Source organism: Gadus macrocephalus, chromosome 6 (assembly GCF_031168955.1).
Source record: "Gadus macrocephalus chromosome 6, ASM3116895v1".
NCBI classification, from domain to species: Eukaryota; Metazoa; Chordata; class Actinopteri; order Gadiformes; family Gadidae; genus Gadus; species Gadus macrocephalus.
The window spans coordinates 21,493,769-21,513,309 of NC_082387.1; the positions used below are offsets into that span (position 1 = coordinate 21,493,769).

At 45.9% G+C, this 19,541-nt stretch overlaps 1 protein-coding gene across 1 annotated transcript in view; it reads left to right on the plus strand.

Moving 5' to 3' along the window:
• The window catches only part of LOC132460023 (transmembrane protein 132C-like), a 25,642-nt gene extending 7,180 nt beyond the window's left edge, over positions 1 to 18,462 (plus strand). Inside the window, exons 2-5 of the mRNA XM_060055000.1 lie at positions 5,750 to 5,958; positions 10,647 to 10,920; positions 12,935 to 13,126; positions 16,592 to 18,462. Of these exons, the coding sequence (XP_059910983.1) occupies positions 5,792 to 5,958; positions 10,647 to 10,920; positions 12,935 to 13,126; positions 16,592 to 17,764 (1,806 nt within the window). The 5' untranslated portion in view covers positions 5,750 to 5,791 and the 3' untranslated portion in view covers positions 17,765 to 18,462. The remainder of the gene's footprint in view (positions 1 to 5,749; positions 5,959 to 10,646; positions 10,921 to 12,934; positions 13,127 to 16,591) is intronic.
• The last annotated feature ends 1,079 nt before the right edge of the window (positions 18,463 to 19,541 follow it).

The window sequence follows — 19,541 nt, forward strand, 5'->3', positions numbered from 1 at the left end:
CGTCGTCGGCTTAGGATGCATTGCACGCTGCTTGCCTATGACGCTCGCTGTGTGTGTGGGAAAGTGGCGGACAAATAAGAAAAGAAAAGTCTGGTGGGCGGGGGCCTGCCGGAGGCACCTATAGGTCCCCGGAGAGGGAACACGTTGAGCAGAGGGGTTCAACAATAAAGGGCGGCGGGGTGGGGAGGGATAAGGTGTACGGTCTAGTCTGACATCTTTATCAGTCCAAACACACACACTGGGCGGATCGGGGGTTGGGGTTTTTAGACGCGTTTAAAGGCAACCTTAAGCAACTCTGCAGGGTCTCTTTTATCATGTTCCACGCCTGGTGTGTGTGAAGTTTTAGTTTTTATTAGTGAGGTGCATTCACTATGCCGTTGAAGCACCAGCGCATTATCTTCAAAATGTGAAACTATTTCACTTAACTTTTATAATCTAAATTAAGACAACCTTAAAGGAACTATAGGTACAATTCAGTGTCTATCATTTTTGTATAATTTCTTAGAAATGCCATAGCCGTCTTTCAGCTAGAAGTGAGAGAGATGCTCTGTGATAATATCTATCCTGGTTGACTGTGTTTTCCTTTGTTTGTCGACATTGACCGCTCCCGGCTCATGTGTGATCAAACAGGACATCTTTTCCCTTACTGGTTTGAGAAATCCATATTGCCTGTCAATCAAAGGTGTATGATGGCAACACTAAAGGCAGGGGCTTCATTTTCCTTCCGATATCTCTCTCTTTACAGCTCTCAAATCTCACCTACAGAAGCTTTATTGGTAAGGCACAGGCTACAGCACGGAAACATTGTTAACACATTTAGATTTGTGATGTACAATACCTAGCAGGTCCTACGATAACGTTCTGTGTAGTATTCCACTCTGAGCTGGTTGAAGTACATCTCTGTCGACGGCAGTATGGCACGCTTAGATATTGCGTATTGCGGCATTCAGTGGGCTTTAATAGGAGAGCAGGTCTTAAAACGCTGCAGCATCAACCATAAATATCAGAAATGTTGTCCGCGAACAACTCAACTCTGTATCAGCAGTATTCCTACTTCTTAATTTAGTAGGAGAATGCCCTATTGCCCCAAGATGTTCTTGCTATCAGCCTGCTACAACCAGAAAACACTTTTCCTGTTGGTGAGAAGGTCATTACTATTGCTCTGATTAGCATAGATGTTTAGCATGAACATTGCTCCCATTATTTTTTGGAGGGTATCATAGTGAATAAATTATAGTAGTCCATTAAAAATACACAGAAGGAAAGAGGTGGTGAAAGTAATTTGGGGAAACACAACAAAATAGCACACTGGAGTAGATTGCAAGAACCCTGACACCAATGGGAGTTACAAATTGCAAATAACGACAAAGTACAACATCACACATCTTGGAAAAATAAAACTTGAATGTACAGCGATTCACTAATGAATTTAAAAGTGTTTGATACATTACATTACAATATAGTCATAAAGCTGACGCTTTTGTCCCAAGCGACTTACAATAAGTGCATTCACTGGTGAAGATCCAACCCATAAAGTGCAAGAATCACACAATAATACAATTCATCAAATCAGCATGCTGTTTTAAGTGCTACTTTTTAGAAACAATGGATATTTGGATTTCCATTTTTTCCATGGTCCACAGTGCAGTTTGAGCAGATGAGTTCTCAGTCTGCGGCAGAAGATGTGTAGGCTTTCAGATGTCCTGATGTCTGTGGGGAGCTCGTTCCATCCTTGTGGAGCCAGGACATGAGAGTCCTGGCTCATGAGAGATTTAGAAGCCCTGTCGAGTTACTTAAAGGAATAATATAGCGCTGCCCTATTTTTAACCATGTTCCACTCCTTCATGTTGTGTGTAGTTTGTTTGTATTTGTTAAAGGGGCAATATGTACTATTAAGCAGAATTAGTCCTCCACATTCAACAGGATACAGCATATTATCTGAAAGTTGTGGTGTCCACCCCTATTGTATTCTAAAAAGTTTGAACCACTTATCAACACAGAGCTAACTACGCAAACATGTTAACACAGTAAGTAACGATGTACAAAGTAACTACCATTAAAAGCAATCGCAACACATCTATAGGTAGCATCGTAAATAAACGCTGGAGTTCAGCATCAAACTTACGACATAAAACAATGATGAAACATAATTACCTTTCCCACTGGACAAGCAACCGAATTAAAGCCACTAACAGTTCATTAGGGTATTTAACGGCTCCAGATCCGATCTGCAATGATCAGAACATGACAACCGTATGGACGCACATTTTCCCTCCTTTTCTGGCGCAATTTGATAACCTGTGTTGGAGTACTGGACGTTGCCGCGTAAATAGACAGGATCAACAAATTAATCTGAAAATACACATTGTCACAGAGTTTGAAAGAGAGACTGAATAAGTAACAGATATTTTTAAAAAGTCGCGTCTAATATTCTCCCTGGCCTTAACGCTGCTTTCTACTGTTTACCAACCCTGTTTTCTGGTGTGTAATTTGACATTGAATGTGTCACCCCAGAAAACACAGCACACACGTTGACTTGCGAAGGGAAAGGAGTCAACCGCCTTTTACAAAACCTCTATTCCTGGATAATTGTTTTGAAAACAGGGTAATAGACACGCAGACACATTGTCTGGCATTAGCCAGTGCTTTTATTCAGACTCCCCATCACGCTCTGCCTGTCTCGTAACCAGAAACAACAACTTCTGCCCTATGGCCACCCCAAAGGTCCACACCTGACCACCAGGGCATTAGAGCAGCAGTAACATACATCTGTCACACCATTGCATTTATGGCCACACACATGCACTTAAAGGCGCCAGAGACTGGGGCCTTGTTTTAGCTTGCTGCCTGGCCTGGTCCCTCTCCGGAACGTTCCTGTAAGTCCTTCCGGCTTAAAGCCTCGAGCTGCTGTTCCTTGGAAAACCTCCAACAAAGTACCTGCAGGCGGTGATGCCTTACTGAGTCTACGGTTCATCCCAGGGGCCCGGAGTCTTTCAATATCCCTATTGAACTGTGCAAATATTTGACGTTTTTAATTATTTTTATCCTGCTGTGACATCATGGTTGTCACTTGACAACATGGTGGCCTGTTGACAGCATGATTCCAAAAGTTTTGTTTTTTGACGAACAAAAATAGATTGACTTTGTTGTTAATGTGTTATTTGTTGTTGTCCTTAAATAGATACTTTTTCAGTTTTCACACAGTAAACTATGGCCTAACTCGATAATGAATCGGAAACTAGATGTGTTAAGTTAACTAGTATTGTTCAGAATGTTAATTTAGTAACTATAATATCATTTAAGTTTAGTTAAAATATGCTGACAATAGACTCTCTATTTCCTCAGCAAAGGATACAAAGAGAAACGAATTCCACTCAAATTATTTTCTTCTTCTTTTCATATAGAATATCCTAGCTGGGCTTTTTTATCTTCCATTGTGGACACATGTGGTCATGGTGTCCATTTGGTGAATATGAACTGGAATCAATAATTAAGCTGTGCGCTCTAGCCATCCAGCTATGACCCCCATGTGGAAAGAGTTAATCGAACATTATGCACTCTCACACACACATACACATATATGAACACTCGCACGCACGCTACCACGCTAGCACTGGTTGAACACCATGAAAGCTAACTCTGTCTAACACACACACACACACACACAAAACAAAACAACACAAACAAAATTAAACCCAAATACGCACGTGCAGATACACGCACACCCACGCACACACAAACAGTCTTCCATGTAGACAGAGAGCTAACCTAGCTCAGCTAACACAGACTGCGTCAGCACAGGACCATGGCTAGGATTTTCATGGCTGGGCTCTCTATCTGGCTGGGGAAAATATATATTTCCCCAGATTGTCTAATTCCAGCCTGTTGAGGGGGCAGTCTACCCTATGATGGGATCAATGGGATTGACAAAATGCCCAAGAAAGACTCCTGAGAGAGGGAGAGACAGAGAAGCAGAGAGAGAGAGGGAGAGAGAGAGAGACAGAGAAGGGGAGAGAGAGAGAGAGAGAGAGAGAGAGAGAGAGAGAGAGAGAGAGAGAGAGAGAGAGAGAGAGAGAGAGAGAGAGAGACAGAGAAGGGGAGAGAGAGAGAGAGAGAGAGAGAGAGAGAGAGAGAGAGAGAGAGAGAGAGAGAGAGAGAGAGAGAGGGAAAGAGAGAGAGAGATTAGGGAAGAGAGAGGGAGAGAGAGATTAGGGAAGAGAGAGGGAGAGAGAGATAGGAACAGAGAAGGGGAGAGAGAGGGAGAGAGAGGGAAAGAGTGTGAGGGAGAGATTGTGTGTGTGTGTGTGTGTGTGTGTGTGTGTGTGTGTGTGTGTGTGTGTGTGTGTGTGTGTGTGTGTGTGTGTGTGTGTGTGTGTGTGTGTGTGTGTGTGTGTATTTGCTTCACCCTATCTGCCGGCTATTGCCCGTGTCTCGTATATGTCAGCGTATTGTGTGCCCTTGGTTGTTTGTAGTGCAGATGTGTACTACTGTATAAGACTGTATCACATGGCTTGAGGTGTGGTGGGGGGGGGGGGGGGGGGGGGGGGGGAGACAGGGTGAGAGGCCGGACGTTGATCAAAGCCGTGTTTCTAGACGGTTCTATGACAGAGGTGGACGGTAGCAGTCCAATCTCCTTTTTCGCATTTTTCCTGTTGGTGTAGACCAGATGTTGTTGTTGTGTCTTTGTAAAGTGTTGTCATGTCATTAGCGTAGTGCTGGCCTAATGTGTTCAGCCTCCATCTGCCGCTGCTGCTGGGGTTCACACTCCCATGTGAGAGGTGGTGGAGCAGGTAGTGGAAAAGAGCTGACCACAGCCTTCCCCCCATCCCCTCAATAACCCAACCCCCCCCCCTCTGCCTCACACCCTCCATGTGAGAGGAGCACACACATCGCGCACATGTTCCTCTGTTCCTTTGTTAAAGTGGGGGAGGAGATAACCTGGATTGATAGGCTATAAGGGGGGCCGTTGTTGTGTGTGTGTGTGTGTGTGTGTGTGTGTGTGTGTGTGTGTCTGTGTGTGTGTGTGTGTGTGTGTGTGTGTGTGTGTGTGTGTGTGTGTGTGTGTGTGTGTGTGTGTGTGTGTGTGTGTGTGTGTGTGTGTGTGTGTGTGTGTGCATAAGGCCCATTCAGAGGTTGTTAATGTCAAGCTGGGAGAGGCTCCAGCCGGTAGGAAAAGCAGGTGGAGTCTCTGGACGAATTCACTGGTGGAAGGAAGGAAGGAAGGTAGGATTGATGGATGATGATAACATTAATGAACCTAGGAGTCGAGGATCAGCTGTGAGGTCCCCGAGGTCCAGATGGTGGTAATTAGATGGAGAAATATTAGTTATTTTATAATTTTGTTTTTCTGTTATTGGCACTGTATAACTAATCAAGTTGAAATAGTGGCTTCTGCTTGGCAGCTGTGTGCAGGTAGATATACGCCAGGTAGAACGTGGACACTAATAATGAGTTTATGTATAGTGTACGGCCGATAAGTGGTGTGTTTAGTTTAAGAGTAATGATGATGATTGCTTGGCCATGAATGCAGTTAATGGTTAAAAATAACAAAATCCGGACTTCACTCATTTCTACAGCCAGTCCCCACCCTCCTGACCCTGTATGTGCAGAATGGACATCACCTCCCAACCCCCACCCCAGCACCCCTGGCCCTTGCTCCCCAGCCCCCCAGCGACGGCATGGAGAAGAAGATATCCAGTACCTGTGTCATAGGAGTCCAGCATTAAGATGATCCCTCTCTCCGCCCCAGGTGTCGGACAGATGCGACTACGTGTTTGTGAACGGTAAAGAGATGCGCGGGAAAGTGGGGATGCTGGTGAACTTCAGCTACAGCTTCCTGAGCGCTCAGCTGGAGCTCAACGTGTGGATCCCACGGCTGCCGCTGCAGATGGAGGTGTCCGACACGGAGCTGAGCCAGATCAAGAGCTGGAGGGTTCCCATCGTGGGCAGCAGCCAGAGGTACGGTGTGTGCGTGTGCGTTTGTGTTTGTCTGTCTGTCTGTGTCTGTGTGTATGTGTGTGTGTGTGTGTGTGTGTGTGTGTGTGTGTGTGTGTGTGTGTGTGTGTGTGTGTGTGTGTGTGTGTGTGTGTGTGTGTGTGTGCCTGTGCGTAAGTGTGTGTGTGCGTGCGTGCGTGCGTGTGCATGTGTGTGTGTGTGTTTGAGAGAAAGAGTTGTTGTGTGTGTGTGTGTGTGTGTGTGTGTGTGTGTGCGTGTGCGTGTGTGTGTGTGAGAGGGAAAGTGTGTGTGTGGGGGTGTGTGTGTGAGAGAGAGAAAGAGAGCGTGTGCATGCAGGCATGTGTCTGCAAAATAGCTGCTCCCCTCTGGACGGGCACTTGTTTTGCGCATGTGTGATTATATTCGGTAAAGACAATTATATTACAGAACACTTCCTCCTGCAAAGCTGGAGGTCAAGGTAAACAGCTTACTCTGCCTTTTCATTTTGAAAACGTGGTACAGTACATTAGGTTTCCACTGTTCCATCCGCAGAAACGCTCCACTGTGGAAACCCTGCAAAGGCCTGCTCAATTCTAGCGGCTAATTAACAGATTTTGTGCCGCTCTACTTACTGGACATCAGAGTGCATAGAAACAGAACACATACAAGAACAAGCATATGAGAGCATGTGACAGGGTTGGACACACACTGACACCTCCTTCATCAGCACCACCTTTCTTATGTGTTACTTAGTATATACTGTATATGTATATATATTTAATGTTTAATGATGAAATATTTAATGACATTTTTGTGCCTTTTTAAGTTCTCGTGGAGAGAATAATTTCTTGGTGCAGCCTGTTCCCCTAGGCTATACACAAATATACATATATACTGTATATATAATATATATATATTGAAACTCACTCAACCGGTTTGGATATATGGATATTTATAGACCAGGTTTTGTCTCCCTGCCATTCTTGAATTGAACATAGAAACAATTATCAGCATGATATATCACACGTTTAACTTTCAAATGAACTCCCAAATGCAAATGAGTCTTCTTTAATAGGGGCTGCGCTGCAAGATTTATATTTACTTTCCTCTCCAATGGTTTCACGCAAACGATAACGATCAGAGATCTCCCCGTAGCAACGCGGCGGCGCCCGCGCAACCTGCCGCACGCTCAAACTCAGGACTTTAAAAACATCCCCTCCTCATCATCATCCGCTGATTTGCTTGATTGCCATCCAGCTGGGGCGGGAGAGGACAGAGGGGTGATCGGGGGGGGTTCGGAGGACATCCGTCAGGACACCTGTTCCCTCCTTGCGTCAGGCGACTGGCAGCCCGGCACTCGTAACAAAATGGCTGACTGTTGCAGCATCACCTGCTCTGCGGTGCGCTGCCGTCACCTCGGCTCCCGAATATAAACCCGGCGTCTTATTAGAGCTTTCGGCGGGTCTGACCTTTCCCTCCGGCAGCTACTCAAGCACCACCGCTGCTTTGCACTTGTTGACACCCGTCAATGGATGGGGCCGGCCGCCAACACCCCTGTGGTAATTACTCCTTGACGGTGCCCATAGCCGACATGGCGCAATGTTTGGCTCTTCTTTATTTTCTCGCACCCATGTGGCCCCAATCGTTGTCCACGAGGGCCGTGCCTCTGAGTGACAGCGGTGTTGATTCGGCACCGAGGCCAGACTAGACGCTGTGCTGCTGTCCAGCGCCGTGCCTCTCTGCGTCAGCGGCCGACAGCCAGGGGCTTGTTGTGGTCATCGAGGCTTGTGAGTCCAGCCTGGCATGGCCCTGCGACCGGGTACTATGGGAAAGATTTTGTCTGTTCCCAGTATCCCTGTGCTTCATACATCTACGCTTATCTGGGAATAGCAGACTTGACCTTGCAGCGGCTGCAGCACGCTTGGTGGCAGACACGGGCTTTTGGTCCGCCGTCCATAAGCTCAGCGGGGAGCTGAGCCAATCAGCTGCCACACCACACTGAAGGGAGCGTTCGCTGGCAAATGGACACAGTTAAATTTGAAAAGACGAGAGAAAAGAGTGGGAGAGAGTGGAAGAGGGAGAGCGGGAGAGGGAGAGAGAGCGTGCAAGGAAGAGAGAGAGCGGAAGAGAGGGAGAGAGAGAGCGTGCAAGAAAGACAGGGGGACAGGGAGAGAGAGCGTGAAGGAAAGAGAGAGGTAGAGAGAGAGGGATAGTGAGAGAGGGCACGCGAGAGAGAGAGAGCAGAGCTTTTGATTGCCACTGACAGCCTCACTAAGCTCTAAGCAAAGCCTTCACATACAGCATCGTACGTGTGTGAACGGAGCGGTAGTCACTCATGCACACAACCATATCAAGTAAGAACTGTATTATAGCTTTAAAGAGATTGTTAGCTGGGCAGTAAGTTGGTTGCTCATTCTGTCATTCAGTAGCATGTTATGCTTCGAGACACAGGCTTACAGAGAAATCTTTATGTAAGTACAGGTCTGCAGCACTGCCTGTCCATTTTTGTCCCAAAAAATTGGGGGGAGTTATCTGGGTGGACAGGGGGGGGGGGGCTGATACTTTTAGTAGACATGCAGCAAAATGTCAAATCAAATGGAGCACAGGCTCCAAGTGCGAAAAGAGGGAGAAATAGAAAAAGCCAAAACCGAGCATTAATATGCATCAACTCTTCTTAAAGTAAATCTGGGCATTGGAGCAAATGAAGCAGAAAGGAAAAAAATTGGTTTCTGAAGAAGGCTGCACTGCAATCTCAGCTGGGTTTTTCCATTATATTAACCTCTGAGATTAGGTTGAGATTGCTCCCTCATCTCCTGCAGATTAGTTCTATGACAGAATCTAGGTCTCCATTTGATTAGTTTATACTGTATAACATCCCAGACTATGACAATTATTTTTTATTTTTAAAAGAATGGTAAGAGGATTTGTAACTCCTACTCAGCCATTAAGTACGTATTAGTGTGAGTAACAAAAAAACAAGCCAAAGCGTTCATGAATTAAGAGCTTCTTTCCCTGGCTGGATGTTGGATGAATTCTATTTCTCTTGATGAAGCTCATCAAAGCGATCTGCACATGCATAGCTACTGTATGTACCTTGCAAGGCTGGATCTAATGAGGAAATTAGCATGCACACATGTCAACTAAATTAAAATTGGGATTCAGACCAGAGTTTGAGGGTGCTGTTAGAATTAATTAAAACACGATGCTACCATCAGATTAAACTGATTACTGACAACTGGCAAGGAGGCAAAATCATTATGAATCTTGCTTAGTTACTACATTTATAGTTAGCCTGCCTCCCCAACGGACCAGACGGCAACGCTCGCCTCCAGGTCTAAAAGACCAAAAAAATGCAGATCATATTCCCTGTTGGAGATTTGATCTTGCTCAGCTGGATTGGTTGAACTTTAACCTTTGGCCCGTGTTGCTGTGGTAACTTCTTCATATGGTGAGGCTCAAGCACTTTCTTTTTGTCGCCCTTCCCCAGAAAATGCAAGTTCGATTGGGTCTGTTCGCAGCGATAGCTGTTCTGGAGTCCTTTGCTATGCCTGTGAATCTCAATATGTTTGGTTGAGTTTTCGCTACCAGAGCACTGCAATGAAATCATGGATGGAGTGGAAAAGTCCCAATGTTGTATCTAAGCACACACACACACACACACACACACACACACACACACACACACACACACACACACACACACACACACATACCGCACATACTGTTTGTCTCGGTGTGGGAGAGAAAGTGTCAAGAGACGTGATTGAATGAAACAAAAGTGTGGACAACATACGTATACGTCCATATACGAACGACTCGATTCTGCTGACAGTTCCTCCTCGCTCCAAGGCTCTGAAGAACTCCGCTCACCTTTCCCCTCGGTCAGCTGATCAAATCTGCGCCATCCTGGGCAGAGTGACCCTCTCCATCCCGGGACGCCTTATCTGTCTATTGTTGCAGATATCTAATAATATTGCAATACCAAACCTATTTTGGGCTATAGTTTAGCGGACTGCCTGGCTGGAAATCCTTTTAACATGTGGCGTTGTTGATTTGTTAGCCGTTGTAATTAAACGGCAGCAGCACTATCCAGGAAGCTATTATTGTGAAGCCGCAAGGGAGGCATTGAAGAACAGAAAGAACAACCGTTCAGGTGTCTTATGATGAGGCTGAGCCCGGGCCAGACGTTTGATGCCCTCTTCTGTGTTTATTCACAAGACATTCGTCTGTCTCTGTGTAAAGGAAAATAAGGGTCTACAGGGGCTAACTGCAGTTGGGTGGGTATGAGCGCTAAATAGGTTTTTAGAAAGGTGTGAACTTTACAAACACGGGCGATAAATGTGGCATGGCTTCCGTAACTCTGAAAAATAGATTCTGCGGCCACCAGCTCAATGGCTCTGCAATGATTTCCGCTCATTCCTCGTTCCCCGATACCGTAGGAGAGGCAAACTGAGCGGAAACAAAGGTGAGACTCGAAAGGAGGGGAGGACTGTTGACTCGGCAGAAGTCGGCTTTTCTGTATACTCCCTTTGTATTAACATAGGAAAGAACGTGCTTTAAGAGTCGTTATTATAAAAAGTTTTTTTGAAAAGTGACTTGACTACGGATGGTTAAATATATATCTATGGATTGTTTGAACGCCGACCTTGAATGAAGGGAACCAATAGAACGGCGCTCGTCCTCATCCCCTTCTGTTTTCCTTTTCATCACAGGTCTGCGCGGGACAGCGAGGATGAGGACGATGAAGACCGGCGAGGGCGGAGCTGCACGCTGCAGTACCAGCACGCCATGGTGCGGGTGCTCACCCAGTTTGTGGCGGAGGGGCCCGACGCGCGGGGCCCCACCAGCTTCATGCTGGGCAGCGACTGGCAGGTGGACATCACCGAGCTGATCCGGGACTTCCTGAAGGTGGAGCGCCCCCGCGTGGCTCGCCTGCTGGACGGCAGGGTCCTCATGGGACTGGACGTCGGGATGACCGCCATCCAGGTGAGCTGAGGGTCTGCAAGGAGAACACTTTGCATGGTGTACCTCCTTGCACTTAGTACTTAGCGATAGTACTTAGCAACGTGTAGCGTCTTATCCTAGCTATCTTTGTTGTACACGGGGAATGGGTTAACCTAACAATTGTTAGTGCTTGGCACTTGGTTCTATGAACATTCTTATTGTACCAACAGCGATATATTGATTCTCCTTCTGAAAAATGTACCTATTGTAAGTCGCTTTGGATGAAAGCTATTTATTTCACAAAAGTCTTGAAGCACAGTAGAAAACGTGTTCAGTAAAACTCATTGAACCATACAATATAGTTAATTTTCACCAAAATGTATTTAATCTCATGAGCAGTTTATTAAATGTCAGAAGGAGTTAATTTAATCTCAGGAGAACGATATCCAGAGTTACTGAAGTAGGAACAGTAACCACATGAAGCATACTTGATCACCATACCAGGTTTAAGTGCTGAATATTTGAACCGTCTTTCGCCGGGTTAGCTTAGACCAGACATAACTTTATCCCCCCTCTACCCTGGAAGATCTTTGAAATGAATCAGGAATCTGTTTAAAGGACTTCTTCTTTCACAAAAGAAACAGCTTATTACGTCAGTGTTTATGAGAGAGAAATATACTGAACCAGTCAAGACTGGTTCAGTATATTAGGTCCGCATCCATAACAGATCTGGCGGCAGGACTACCTAGGCAAGGGGGCATCAGAAATGACTGATGGGGCAACTATTGTTCACTCGCTGATAACACAGGAGGGTTGATAATCGATGGTACAATTACAGACAGGTTTTCGTAGCCCCCCACGGATGTTTTGCCAAGAATACAGGCTACTGCATCGCTTTAAAGCCACTTCAATATGAGCTGTCTTTCCCAGAAAGGGACATGATACCCGGCGTAAGACCACAACAGAGATTGGTCAAGGTCTGCCCGGCCTTATCGATGGAATGCAAGGCAAGCAACTATTCTTCAATTTATTTAACTTTCACATCACATCCTCTTCTTGGCAGCACTGCCAATGATGAAATAATGTCTACGCCTATTCTTTTACTTTAATAAGCGCAGTATTATTTCACATGCATTTAAAAAATATGCGTGGGATCATGAATTATGCAAGCCCAACCGAGCTGTCTCTTCATACCGGGATTCAAAAGAGTTGCGATTCAGATATTCGATTCAGCAGCTCAGTGAAACGTTTCTCTTATTCCTAGTACTTTGAATGACCCCGCCCTTCTGTTGGGAAGGGCGTTTTTTTTTTTCAGCTGCTAAAATTGTCCAACTTTGATGTGGCATGCGTACAATAGTGTTGTGTGAATGAATGATGGATGGGGCAGATTCTGTGATAGAACGTTTAGTAACCAAACTCAGCGGGCACGACGTATGAACTGAGGAGGCGTCGCATCCTTTTTTCCCTGGGTGCGCCAGCCTGATCCGCTCTGAGCCTCACCCACGTGGTACTGGCTGCCCGCTGGTGGCCCCAACTGAACTCTCTGGGAGGACAAACTCAGTGGTGTTACTGTGATTACACTTAAAGAGCTAAGGTCATAAATATATCTAGCCATTACAGCACCATTGATACCCTGCGCTGCAAAGACTATAGCGAATGTCGATGTGCGGACGTGGTTTGCACATACAGCAAAGAAGTATCCAGTGTACTTCCCAAGCCGCCTTCCCACCAGAGATAAGACAGTGTGTCTTGTATATAGGTCAGACTGTGGCTGCTGTTCTTCAGGATTACAGGTAGATGGATTCTCTCAGGGTTTCGAAACAAATCTCAAAATGTAAAGCAGGGGCATTGTCTTACCAGCTAGGCCGAGGTGGGTTGTCGGGCTGATCTCCTCACAATGACCAAAGACAGAAATCTTCGCTTTTGCATTTCTTGCTATTACCCCCTCCCCCCTCTACCATCGCTCTCTCTCTTGCTCTCTCTCTCCTGCCTATCCCTCTCGTTCTCTCGATCTCACTTTCTATATCTCTTGTTATCTCTGCCACACACACCACAGGTGCTGTCTCCCCTGTCAGACTCCATCCTGGCAGAGAAGACCATCACGGTGGTGGACGACAAAGTGACCATCACGGAGCTGGGGGTCCAGATGGTGACGGCTCTGTCCATGGCCCTGCAGCTCAGTCAAGGGAGCAACAGAGCCATCCTGGCCACCACCACCAGCCCGGAGCTTCTGCAGAGCCCAAAGCAGGTCAGAGGACCAATCCTGCACACAACATTTCTACAGAAGAACATGGAGTGGCGCGGTTGAACTGTTTATTCTCTTGTCTACTCAAAGGGATTTCTGACACTGGTGTAGCATGAGTGACTTGGGGAATTTGAAAACATCCTCTGCTGTCAACTCCCTCCCCTCCATTTTCATGATATAAGACCACCTTTCATGATGTAAGAAGCTGTAATTTCTGAGGGAAAGGATGGAGGAAAATGCCAAGAACGGAGTTATGCAGAGTTTCCTGGTTTGTCCCAGAGATATTTTTGTGGTCTACTCAACAGATATTTTGACAGAGTTCTATTAGTCCCTTCCAATCGATGGGCCATTTGTTGTGGTTACGCCGGTAAGGATGTCCTCAAAACAAATGTAAAGAGACAGAAAAGAAAACGCTATGCCCACAAGAATTTGAGCTCTTCTCACTCAGACTTTAGATTTTTATATGAATACTAATTTGTGAGTTCAAATTAAATTGAGGTTAAAAATGTGGAGATGTCCAGCAGCCTTTTTTCTTTTTTTGGCAAGAAAAAACAAAGGCCCAAGCTAAACTGAGGAAGATCAATGACTTGCATGATTTTGCAACCTAAGAACTTGTATGAGTGTGCGTGTGCGTGTGCGTGTGCGTGTGCGTGTGCGCGTGTGTGTGTGCATGTGAGTGCCTGTGTTTGTGCGTGTCTTCATCTAACGTGTGTATTTGCTTGTTGCAAACTCTAACCCTCTTAAGTCCGAACCTTGAACACTACAATGCAGGACATAATGTGTTTCCTTGGGCGCCTCATAGAAATGGAGAGCATAAACTCTGGGCGTGCAAAAGCAAGACCACAGTTTCCATCTTCCCCTCCCAAAAAAAAGGGAAATGGTTTACAGGCTAAAACTTGGTCGCTCCTATCCTCTGTAGCTTCTCCTTCCCTGCCTACCATGGTTTGTTCATGATACCCCCTCCATCGTTCCCTCTCAAGGGCCCTCATCCCCCCACTTCCCCCGTCACCCATCCCTTCATCCCTGGATGAGAAAGGATGGGGTTGGTGGTGGTGGTGGTGGTGGTGGGGGCTACTCTAGTCTTATCTGCCATCTCCATACACAAAGTGCCCGTGTGGGGATAAGCTGGCAGCACTGTCTTGGTCTTCTCCCGGTAATTAGAGAGCATTGAGGGACCACAGCGCTGCCCCCCCCACTGTGAACCCATGGGGGTCGCTCCTCTTGTAAGATATTCAAAGTAGAATTTTGAAAAACGGCAGCTGTGAAAAAAGTTTGGCGACGCTGGTGTGTATGTGTATGCATTGATATATGTGTGGCGAATTCCTGTTTGTAGGGGATAACTCTTTAATGCTTGTGTCTGATCTTTTTCCTGCGCCCGCAGTTTCTTTTAATCTGCCCCTCCCCCACCACCCCCTCCCCCCTCAGAGAGCATTAGCGAGAGTTAGCGGTCGCATGGCCTCCAGTGAGATAGCCTTCTGCTCCTGGTTGAAACACAAGGCTGTTGTACTGGAATCCTTAACAACCTGCCTTATTGCACAACATTTCTGCTAACGTTAGTATATTACACAGGAAAATATGATTATACAAATATTTTATATGAAAAGTACATATTATATCTTGAATATTATTACTAGGAACAAAATTCACAATCGAGAAAATAGTAATAGGGAGAATAAACACAAAGATAGTGTCAGAAAAAATACTACACAATAATTTTCCATCGACTGTATGGGACCATAGCCAGCTCGTATCGTAAAATGTCAAGAACAAACTTGTAATGTGATCACAGGGCCTACTTTCATCAGGACAGCATACACATTTCCCCTCATCACGGCCCTTTAATGTATTGTGGCCAGGACTCAGAGTGCCTTACCTCATCTAGGAAACGCTGAAGTCCCACTCTTGTTAGGGCAGGCATCATCTCTAGAAACGGATACCTGGATAGCAACGCAGCATCTGGAGGCAAGGGCACAGATTTTGAGATGGGAATCATCTGGTTTCTTTTCGGCACTCTTTTTGCACTCCACGTAGTATTGACCAATCAGAGCGATCAGTCTGTGGGGAGCGAAAGAGGCAGAACCGATTGTCCACAACGCGAGCTCGGAAGCCATTGGCAATTGTCTGATTTATCTTTTGTTAATTTTTTTATATATATATCTGCATTCAAACAATGCAAAGAACGACCGGCGCCGGACGAGGAAGGCGTGGCCCGGACATCCACTGGCGACACCGGAAGCCGCGTAACAAAATCTGTGTAACTGAAACGGTGGTGGTTAACCACAGAGGATCATACATTAGCGTCAGACGGGAGCCTCTAGGCTCCGACACCGGGGAGGCAGTGACTAATAGATCATTTATCTCACCAACTGACTCATCAGATCGCAAATGATTCTAGTCTCAAGAGAAGGCTTTGCAGTCAATTGCTTTCTCACAAAGGACAACAGTGTATCAACATTGTTCTCCTCTGTGTCCCGCAGTCAAGGCCTTCTCCTACTGTGTTTTATTTGTTTTGATCAACCATCTTTAGATTTAGATATTAGATCTATTTAATTCTTACAAAGGGACAAAATATATTAATGAACATAAAAATAAAAAATAAAATGCAAATATACAGGATAGCAGTCGGCTAATATCCATCCTTAGCCCCTGACTGGAAGATGGTCCCTAAATAAATTTAAAATAAAGTGAAATGAAACAAATCATAATATGCAGTAAAACAGACACATACTGAGTAAAACATCATCATAAACATAATAGACAGGGTTAACAGATCAGCGGCAGTGGACTAATTATAAATGATCACAGCTAGTGACCACACGTTTGTTTTTTCAGAAGCCATTTTTTATGACGTTTGAAAAAATTAGGTAAGAGTTGGTAGTTTGCGTATTGCACTTGGTATGGAGTTCCAGGTATTGGTTGCTCTATAGGAAAGAATTGCCTGGACAAAGGCACTTCTCCTAAAGGGAACAGTGAAATTACCTCTGGAGCCTGCTCTGGTTATGCTGTTTGTGTTCCTTTTGATATATTCCTGTAAAGGAGGTGGAGCTAAACCATGAATCATTTTAAAAACTAAAATAATGTCAGTCTATTTCACATTGTTTTCCATATGTAGCAACTCAAGTTTCTTTCAAATCTGACAGTGATGATACATTTTAGGTTTTCTATCTAAAACTTTTATAGCTTTTTTATATGTTGACTCTAGGGACTTTAGGGTCGTCTTACAAGATGAGGCCCAAGTTGCTATGCAATAGGTCATGTGAGACGTGATCATTGCATCAAAGTATAGCCTAGCTGCTTCAAAAGTAAGGTTGTTTCTTATGTATCTAAAGTTGGACAAGTTAAATTTCATTTTGTTGACAGTTTTATTGTGTGCTGCATGAATCTCAGTTGTCCAAGATCACATCTAGGTATTTCAACTCTTGAACTATTTTCTATTCCTTTGTTCTCTGTCTTTCTCTTGCTCCACAGGAGGCGGTGATCAGCGCCTGGCTGCAGTTCAGCGATGGCTCCATCGCTCCCCTGGACCTGTACAACCAGGACTTCTTCGTGCTGACCGCCACCTCCCTGGACGAGGAGGTGGTGAGCGTGCGGCAGGATCCCTCCTGGAAGTGGCCCATCATCGTGGCGGAGGCGGAGGGCCAGGGTCTGCTGGTCCGCGTGGAGATGACCGTGTGCGAGCTCTGCCAGAAGTACAAGCGCCGCAGCATCCTGGCTGCGGGGAACTGCAACATCCGCGTGCGCTTCGGGCCGGGTGATCCCCGGGGCGGGGCCAGCGACTACAGCCCCGACGGGGACGAGGTGCTGGAGACCAGGGCCCGGCTGTCCCCGTCCCAGGACAGGACGAGTCTGGAGACCCACTACTACGGCAGCTCCGTCTCCGACATCGAGGACGGGATCCTCAAGCGGGCCACCACCACCAAGAGCGTAATCCTGCGCCGCCCCGCCGGCGGGAAGCTGTCCAACGACGGCGGCCAGAACGGGCCCGTCGACTTCTCCGACTTCCCCGTCCAGGTGGACCTGCCGCGGGGCCGCAATCTGGACGACGAGCCGACGCACAGAAACCGAGGCCTCACCGACCTGGAGATCGGCATGTACGCCCTGCTGGGGGTGTTCTGCCTGGCCATCCTGGTGTTCCTCATCAACTGCATCTCGTACACCCTCAAGTACCGCCACAAGGAGCTCTCCATCGAGGGCCAGGAGAACATGAACCACGCCCACGACTGGGTGTGGCTGGGCAACGAGGCGGAGCTGCTGGAGAGCCAGGTCAGCCTGTCGCCGCAGCGGGACGAGCACACCTCCGTGATTGACTGCAGCAGTGGGCTGGAGGAGGGCAGCCACCTGCTCAACGGCGGCTCAGCGCAGAAAAACGTGCAGGGCCAGGTGCACCGGGCGGCAGAGCGCGGCTGCCCGGCCAAGGACAGCAAAGGGGACTCGCCCACCACCAAGCGGAAGAGGGTGAAGTTCACCACGTTCACCACCACCATCCCCCCGGACGGCAGCTACCCCATCGTCAGCACGCTCAGCGCGGGCCACGGCCAGGACATTAAGTGGGTGTGTCAGGACATGGAGCTGGGGGACTCTAAGGAGCTCCGCAATTACATGGAGCGGTTGAACGACAGCGCTTTGAAGGAGGTGGCATAGTGCGAGTGGTGCCCTTGTAACAAACTCAACCGATGCCTTTCATAGGAAAAATGGGTGCGGGTCGAAACTCGCCGTGTTGAGTAGAAGATTTCATTGTACTCAATAGGATAAAAATAGCATAAAAAAGTTACAGACACGGATGACAAATCACAAACTCAAAATATGTGTCCGTGAGTGACGGTAAAATGGATGCTCTGTTTTTTGTTTGTTATTTTCCTCACTGTTTGTTATTCCTCTGATTCCCTTTTATCATTCTTCCCTTTTCATGGTTTTAAATAGAATCACAGGATGTCCGCAGGATGAATCTGCATTGAGTTTTGAAGTACTTTGATACAGATGACTAGAGACTGAAGATATAGATATCTAGATAGATGGATAAATGTATTGGGGTGTGTGTGTGTGTACACATTAAATGGTTTTGGAAAGTCGTGCAACATTTTGATTATTGATTTTCTATATCCCACCCTCAATCATTGGTGTCAAGAAAGACATGAGCCAGTCATCGAAGTCCTGCATGTGTTGGACAAAAAAAAGGCACAACTCCTCTGTCCATAGTCATCCTCCCAAACACGAAAGAAAACATGTCCTACGAAAGAAATGTTATGTATATACTGACCAACCTACAAAGCATTGTACTATTGCACTGTATATTGTATTTTCATATCATTTAAAAAAAAAAAGATATTCCACTCTGTTAATAGTGTGTAAACCTTTTTTGTATCTTCATCTATTTTTGGTCTTTTTAGTCTCAAAGACCAGTGTGAGACCACAGGTTCCTCTGACTGTAGGAGAGGGTCCAGAAAATAGCTTAGAGGAATCCAGTGTTCCTCTTCCCTTTAACAGCAGGAATAATCATTCCTCATTCATTGTCTCACTATCTCTCTGTTCCCGCTTTAGCAGTGACTTATTCAAATTAACTGCCATTAGAAAATGAAACTTTATAACCGGTTTGGGCTATTCAACGTTATTGACATTTATCCACTGACAGCGGCACAATAATATAACATTCACACTTTTATGAGGGGAATTAAAGTTCATATTAATAGCTCGTCAACATGTGAACATTACAGTTCATATCAGCAGCTCGTATTCTGAAGTACCATAGTGTAAAAAAAAATGCATAGGACTTACCTCTGTCTAGAGTCTGTTGTTCACTGATAAAATACTAGAAGGTTGTAACTTTTACTTTACACCTCTGTCTTCTGCAATATTTTGGTTGTTGGGAAGTTGGAAATCAAATCCAGCAAGGGAGGTTTCTGTTGGGAAACAGCTCTTCTGCGGTAATCCAGCGAATGTTGTCGCCTTTAAAGCAACTCCAAGAGGCTTTCCTCTATTTACCTGTCCATCTTCAGGGAAATGCACTTCCTTCAGGCAACACTTGCACTTTCCCAAGAAAAAAAACCTTTGGGGGATTTAATAAAACTTTTCTGAACAAAAGTCAGTCATCTGAAAAATTGCATTTTGCTCAAAAATGTTTGGTATAATCAAAGTAGAAACCCCTGATTGGATTACTTTTTTTCCTTCTTTTTTTGTTCGTTAAAATTGTTATCCATCGCAGAGAAAAATCTGGATTTGGATTTTACAGGCTGCATGCAATTACAGTGTGCAGAGCCAAAGGTCCTTCAGTGTATTCACAATAGAGTTCCAGCCGCACTCGTCAACCTACTACCTGTGTAATTACTGGTGGTCCAAATTAAAACTAGTTGTGATGAAGCTCTATGACAAACGGCTTCATCCTCCTTCCATGAGGCTTATCAGCGACGCCTAAGCCTCTTCG